This window comes from Cystoisospora suis, assembly GCF_002600585.1.
Source record: "Cystoisospora suis strain Wien I chromosome Unknown contig_4157, whole genome shotgun sequence".
NCBI lineage: Eukaryota > Apicomplexa > Conoidasida > Eucoccidiorida > Sarcocystidae > Cystoisospora > Cystoisospora suis.
In genome coordinates this window covers 2,803-10,480 of record NW_027156949.1, presented here as the reverse complement: position 1 = coordinate 10,480, position 7,678 = coordinate 2,803, and the positions used below count along the sequence as shown (strand labels likewise).

Sequence of the window (7,678 nt, the reverse complement as noted above, 5' to 3'; positions counted from 1 at the left end):
GGGGAGAACAAGAAGAAGAAGGAGATCTAAATACATCCATACTTCATCATCTTAGACATATGGAGGGGATATACATATCAGAAAGAGAAGAAGTTAAAGAGAACACAGATAGACAAATAGAAGGCAAGTTTATATATATCTATATATGTAAGGTCTTCAATTTTTTAGCCTTTGAGATGATAGAGATTTCCTCTAGAGAGACAGAGTGTCAGAAGGAGCACTGCTGGACTAAGAGAGGCTGAGGCGCGCCTCGAATAGAGAAGAAGATCTAAGGCTATATATGTGTGTGTAGGCATGTATCTTTACTAACTGTCTCATGCTTGATGTGGTTGACTTACTTTTTCCAAACTTGCTATCGTACTAATCATGATACTGTATACACCTAGATACATACATACATACGTTTTCCGGCTATCTCCGTATATAAGCCGATCTCAAGAAATTTTGGCATGACGCGCCATTGTCGTTCTATCTCCGGCATCCTTCTCATCCGTTTCTCAGTTCAGCTGTTGTCTCTCTGTGTCGGTCTCTCTCTTCTATTTACATAGATGCGCATGCATGCATGCATGAATATGTCTGAAAGGAGAAAGAGCTCGAAGTTGTCTTTCTCACTCCTCTACAGAAGGAGAGGGGAGAAGGAGTGGGGAAGAGACAAGAAGAGTGACTTCTCATCAGGAGATGTCTTTGTCTCAGTGCTGTAGCTGTCATAGAGAGCAGTATGAAGAGATACGACTTACAGATGGAGAAGAGTCGAAGCCTTTCTTCTTCTGTCTTCCCTCTCCGTAATTCTCCTTCACCTCTCTCTCTTGTCTATACATACACACACGTCTATACGGAGGGTGCGTGCAGCAAGGCTACCTCTACCTGTGGATCTCTATATTCGGACTGTTGCTTGTATAAGACGAGGGGATCTTACAGTCTTGCCTGGTGGATGAGGTGTGTCTCTGACGTCGTTCTTCTCTAAAGTTTCCTTTGGGTGTGTAGGTATCTTTGTATCGTCTTCACGTCGATTTACTTTCTCACGAAGAAGCGACGACGAAGAGGAAGAGTGGGAAGAACTCTTCTTCTCCTCTTTCATCTTCCTTATCTCTCTCCCCTAACAGTCTCGATGCTCTCAACCTCGATTCAAACACAGCCACCCCGCCTACCGCTACTACTACTACTACTCTCCTCGCTCTAACCAATGACGCACGGAAGAAGAAGAAGAACAGGGGAGAAGAAGAAGAAGAGAAAGAAGAGGAAGTTAGCTCTCTCCCAAGACAGAAAGGAGAAGAGGGAGGAAAGGACGGACAGAACTCAAGAGAAGAAGAGAGTGCTTCTCTTAGAGAGGATCCTCCATGGCCGGGGGGATGTTTACCTACGTGGTTCTGCGCTCTTTTAGAATGCGGAGAAGTGGAAGAGCTAGCTGTATGTTGTCGAGCTATACAGAGCTTTCTCAATCTCTTGAACTGTTTCTCTCCTTCGAGAAGGAAGTTCATCATCTGCGATACAAACCACTGTGATGTAAGTCAAGGAAGGAAGAGAGAGAGAGAGAAAAGAGGTGACAGGATAAGGTGTAGGGGAGAGAGATGAGAGAAAAGGAACAAGGTAAAGAAAGGTGCAGGAATGTGTGAGAAATTGATGTATGGGGGGTGCACGCATGCATGCAGTCATGGAGAAGTTGTTCTTTGTGTCGTCTTATCACCTATAGAGATGCTTGCAGTGAAGAGAGGATATACAGAGGTAGGTACGTGCATACCCACACAGTGATACACATTCATACATAGATACATATCATCATACCTATTCAAACAGACATGCTATCTGCCTATATATATAGATATATAGATCTACATATATATATATATCGTATCTCCACGAATGTTCGACCGTTTCTTTTCTTCTTCTTCTTCCTCTTCTTTTCCTCCCCCTCAGACGTCGCTCATGTTTCACTTGGCACTCGAGACACTCTTTCTTTCTTTCTTTTTCTTTCTTTCTCACTCCTTCCTTCTTTTTCTTTCTTCTTTCTGTATGCGATCTGTGTGTGTAGCAAGTAGCAGTTCGGCTGTGGAATGCCTTGGCCCTAACGCATGCAGATGGATCTCCGCGGAGTGTCACTGCACCTAGCGCTGTCGCTGATCTTGTCTTGCAACTCGAAGAAAGCTGCCGACCAGAAAAAGAGGTCCGCTCTTTTCTCTTCACCTGCTTCCTTCTCTTTCTTCTCTTATTCTCTGTGACTCCGTCTATCCGATCTTCATGTATTTTCCTCCTTGTTCTTCTCTCATAGTCATCAGCCGTGGCTGTATATACACCACCCCCTCCTGACTGTTCGAAAGAGCAACGACAGATAGATCAATAGATCAAAGGTAGATAGATAGATAGATAGAAACAAGATAGGTAGATCTTGGAGAGATAGATAGATTACAGATAGATAGATAGATACACTACCGGAGTTTAGGGTTATACCAAAGAGAGATAGATAAACCAAAGATAGCTAGCTAGATGACAGGAAAGAGAGCAAGCAAGAGCGGGAGCACAAGAAGCGATACGGAGAGAGACATACAGGAGAAAAGAGAAGAAGAGGAAGAAGAAAAGCTCGTAGGGACTTGTTCCTCTCTCACTGTAGACACTGGTAGGAACTGAACTTTCTCTCTAGTGGAGGATCGGTGATGCATGCGCATGCGCTGAGACATGAGGAGTTCATCCATCAGTCTGTTTTCGTTTCTTTCCTCCATCTCCTTCCGCCCTTCTTTTCTCTCCGTCTGTGTTCGAGAGACAACATAGAGATTATGTATTATCTCTCTCTCTCTCTCTCTCTGTCTGTCTCTCCCTCTGTCTGCTCTCGAGCCATCGATGCTCTTCTTCATAGAAAACACATCTACTTCTTATCGACCTCAGCTTCCTTCTAATGAAGAGGAGAAGGAGAGGTCTTTCCGCATCATATGAATCCTATCGCGCGGTTGCTTTGCTACAAGAATAGAAGAGAGAAGGAAAAGAAACGAGAAATAGTCCCCTACTTCCCCAGAGAGATAACGTAGTAGAGGGTGTGAAGCTGTTCATCTTTCCTTATTAAAAGCTCTCTAAAGAGAGAGAAAGAAATCCCTGTTTGTTTGAAGTGTCTTCTTCATCTTTTCTTTTCTTCTTTTTTCTATGGCATTGCATGCACTCAGGACGTAGTTCAAGCCGTCGTTATGCAGGGCCTAAGATGCTCTACGGTATGGAAGAGGCTTGAAGCGATAGAACGTTTCTCCCTTCTATGGAGATGCTCCCACCTTCAGAAGAGAAACACGAGGAGGTATCTCTACTCATCTCCTATGCTTGCTGTCCTTCAATCTCTAGAAGAACCCGAACCGAAAATAAGGTAGGTAGGGATCAATCAGTCAAGACAGACGCCCCGAGAAAGACAGAAAGAAAGAAAGAGAGAGGAAAGACACCTACGCAGCCACCGTACATAGGGGTAGAGATAGAGGTACGTATCCACAAATACAGATGGAGGTAGGTGCAGATATATATCAATACGTATGTATGAAGACGTCGTACGTGCGTAAGGTGCGTAGGCATGTATGTATGACGAGGGGAATTCCTATATGTGGAAATCTATGCATGTGGTGGATGTCCATCTATGAAGATGATTAGGAATGAATTTCTATGTGTATGGATATGCACATATGAAGATGTATGTATATTCATGTATAGGGGTGGCTATATATGTATATATATGTGCGTATGTATGCGTATGTAAGACCCTAGCCGGGGTTGCAGACTGTTTGAGGTGAGCGTACTAGATCTCTTTGACGTTGTTGATGTATGAATAGATTCTCCTTTACTTGGTCCAATTGCCCTTTTTTTTCTCTCTCTCTACAGGAGAGAATCTCCTCTGGACTCTCTCTTAGTCCCACCATCCTGATAGATAGATAGATAGACAGCTTCATAGAAGAAGCCGATCACCCGTATCATCCTTATTCTCACCTCCTTTTTTGTATCTCTCTCGGCTCTTTCTCAACGTCGTTTAGAACTTCTTGTGTAGGAAATCTCCTCTGCCTCATTCTTTCATATTCTCTCTCTTCAGTAAACACTTACTCTATACACTCGAGCCGACCTAACACTACTCCTCCTCCTCCTCCTACAGCTCTCTCCTTTTCTACAAGCTCATCTCGCCTTTGTGTCTCTTCTTCTTTTTTCTTTTTAGATATGCAGCAAGGGCCTTTGTGCGTCAAGCAATCCATCATCTTCCTCATCTTTTAGATCCCATCTTCAGTCTTCTTTTATACGTCGATCCTTCTTCCTTTCCATATGTTTTCTTCTCTTCTAAGACATCTCCAGGAGAGAATGAAAGACGAGAAGGAGGCGAATCGTCTTCGTTGCTATCCCTTCGTGGTCCATCTTCACCCTCTTCCTCTTCATATTTTTCTTCTTCTCTGTCTCACAACTATCTTGCTGCATTTTCCTCTTCTCCTCCTTCTTATTCTCATCCATCGTTTTCTTACCTTGGAGGGGGCGTTTCACAAGCCTATCCTTCTCATAATCCCTCTCCTACCGCCCCGCTCTCTAATGGTGCCGATACGATGATCTTCTTCTCTTCTCCTCCTGTTCCCTCGCCATCTTTGCCAGGTGTACATACACCTCATCGGGGTAGTAGTAATAGTAGTGCCGGTAGGGAGAGTCTCCCAGCATCGTCGTCTTCTTCTCCATCTTCGTCTCTTCCCCCCCCTATAGGAAAAGAGAGAGAAGGAGGAGGAGAATGGATCTATCCTTCTATAGCAGCACATGAGCGGTGCCCTTCCGCCGCAAGGGTTCTCGAGGCTTTAAGACTTCTCAACAGTATGCTGCAATGCGAGGGGCAGCTACTGGTAGAAGCGATGCAAAGATTCTATGTACCTGAGAATCTTCTCATCCAAAATGCTCTACATAGTGAGCTCTTTCTCGAGGCGCTCTTACACACTTCGGCTTCATCTTCTCCAGGCAAGGGGCGACGAGAAAGGGAGAAGGAAGAAGAAGAAAGGAGAAAGATGAAGAATGACGAAAGTGGACTCGTAGATGGGAAGGCTGGGAGAAGACCAAGCATAGAAAATAGTACGACGACTACTAGGACGAAGAAGAAGAAGAACGGAGGAGCTTCTTATCACGATCATCTACCAGGGAATGGTAAGACATCCGTCAGTCTTCTTTTTCTTCTTCTCTTCTTTCTCCTTAGAAGAAGAATTTCTGTCTCAATTTCTGTCTCAGACGGCTAGGATGCGGGGTGGGGTTTGCACAGTTATGTGACAGGAGATTGTCTCGTCTCTTTTCTATCTACTCTACAGTCCTTCCAGCAGCAGCACGACTCCTAGGTGACTATACCCACTCTACGTGTATGAGACTTGTTAAACGTCTACCTACCTCCCGTGCTCCCTCTCCTGCCATGTGTCATTTCCACGTCTCTCTCTCTCTCTCTCTTTCTTCCTATACATACATAAATGTATGCATGAATATGTATGTATGTCTATATACCTGTGTATGTATACGTATGTATGGATACGTACGAACATGTCTGTATACACGTGTGTATGTCTGCTTTCGTATCCCAGGGGGTGGTAGTCCTATTAGTGAGTGACTGGCTCTTCTTCTTGCGGTTTGTCTGTGGCTCTTCACAGCTGCATACAGTTGACGCAAAGATAGGACAGACAAACCAAGTCACAGAGAAAGAGAGCTCGATAGCGAAATTACAGACAAGAATATAGATAGATCAGAGATAGATAGATTAGAGATGTATCGGGAGATAAAGAGGTTAAGACACATAGATAGATTATAGATAGATAGACAGCTTCAAGAGAGATTGATAGATCAAGGATAGATGAAACATAGATAGGGATAGCTGCTAGATTGAAGATAGATAGGTAGATAGATTGAAGACAGAGTAAAGATATATGGAGAGTTCAAAGATAGAAAGATCTATAGAAAGGTGAGGTCGATAAAGAGAGATAGATAGATGATCGCAAGAGATTGATCGGTCGATAGAGAGAGGGGGGGGGGGCATTGGATTGGTAGAAGTTGTATTTAAACTATTTATCTGTCTGGAGTAGTAGTAGTAGGATTAGGGTCGTTCTTTTCTCCACGTCTGAGATGTAGACGAGCCACCGCTCCTCACTCCTCTCCCTCCATGACAGCTCCATGCGGCCACCACGCAACTCCCTCTTTCTTTCTTTTTTCCTCTCTTTCTCCCTCTCTCTCTCTCTCTCTTTCTCCCTCTTTCTTTCTCCCTCTTTCTCTCTCTCTTTCTCTCTCTTTCTCTCTCTCTTTCTCCCTCTTTCTCTCTCTTTCTCTCTCTTTCTCTCTCTCTTTCTCCCTCTTTCTCTTTCTCTCTCTTTCTCTCTCTCTCTCTCTTTCTCCCTCTTTCTTTCTCTCTCTCTTTCCCCTTCTTTCTTTCTTTTCTTCTGTTCCCTTTCCTTTCCTCGTTTTCTTTTTCTATCTTCAGGAGGTGTAGGAGAGGCTTCTTCTTCTTCTCCCTCGTTGTTCCTAGGTTCATATGAGGAGTTGGCAGCGGTGGATTACGTCGATCTCTTCTGTATAGTTGTCTTACGTTACGTCCGTCTTCTTGATCACCCACACACCTGTATTCATACATCTTCCACAACTTCTTTCTTCTCCCCTTCTTCTCCTTCTCTTCGACCTCTCCCACCTCTCAATAGTAGTTCATCTGCTTCTTCTTCTTCGTCACCCCCTGGACTTCTCTGTCACAAAGAAGAGCCTCATGGTCCTCATCCTTCTTCTTCTTCTCATCTGTACATCGCTTCTCATCCTATCCCTTGTATGTCTTCTTCTTCCTCTTCTCTTGTGAAGGAAAGGATTAGCTCGGGTGGGCTGGAGTTAGGTGGTGGAGATGTGCATGCAAAGAAAAGTGAAAGAGAGAGACAGTCGGCGTCTTTAGAAAGATCAAGAGATACAAGGGACGGAGGAGAACGCTCCGTGCAACAGGCAAGAAGAGAAGAAAAAGAAGGAAGAGAAAAAGACGAGACAGATGAAGAAGAGTATAGAGGAAGGGATGGAGGACAAGATGAGAAATTTCATGAGGAAGGAGATGCTCTTTTCTTTTCGAATGATCTTTTTCTCTCTTCTTCTTCTTCTTCTTCTCCTCCTCCTCTCTTCTTGTCCTCTTCTTCATCCTCGTCGTACTACGGGGCTGTGAGAAGCTCAGCAGCGGAGATTTTAAGAGTCTTCTTAGGGATGGTTCACCCTATAAGCCGAGCTAGAGAAGTTGCCTGTCTCGTCTCCGAGCCTCTCATTATCGCCCTCAATGATGCTATCGACCAATCCGATCAAGCCATGCAGGTCATCTTATCTCGACAACCTCTCTATATATATCTGCGTATACACCTATCTCTGTCTACATGTCTTGAATCTATCTACCTATCTAACGACTCGTATGCGTCTATATATCTATCTATATCTGTCTATACATGTATGTGCGTGTGTGAGGTTTCTTCATGGATCGATATGTCTTTTCGCTTTTCATTTGCTTGCCTTTCTTCCGCTTTCTTGTCTCGTGTATCTAGATCATTCTATATAGGAGATGCTTTTTGTTTCTAAATCTATTTTATACATCAAGTCGCTATCTTCACCCTTTCACAGGACTAACTGACTCTCGTTACTATTTCTTTACAGAAAGATGTGTACATAGGCCATCTATAAGTGCTCTAGCTAGCTATCTATCTATCTTTAA

The 7,678-nt window shown here is 43.9% G+C and overlaps 1 protein-coding gene across 1 annotated transcript in view; it reads left to right on the top strand.

Annotated features, from left to right (window-relative positions):
* Positions 1-7,678, top strand: part of CSUI_007742 (n-terminal domain-containing protein) — a gene marked incomplete at its 3' end in the record, with an annotated part of 15,482 nt that overhangs the window by 5,030 nt on the left and 2,774 nt on the right. The window contains exons 7-11 of the mRNA XM_068067886.1: positions 1,104-1,503; positions 2,030-2,161; positions 3,150-3,340; positions 4,169-5,124; positions 6,434-7,287. Of these exons, the coding sequence (XP_067920138.1) occupies positions 1,104-1,503; positions 2,030-2,161; positions 3,150-3,340; positions 4,169-5,124; positions 6,434-7,287 (2,533 nt within the window). The remainder of the gene's footprint in view (positions 1-1,103; positions 1,504-2,029; positions 2,162-3,149; positions 3,341-4,168; positions 5,125-6,433; positions 7,288-7,678) is intronic.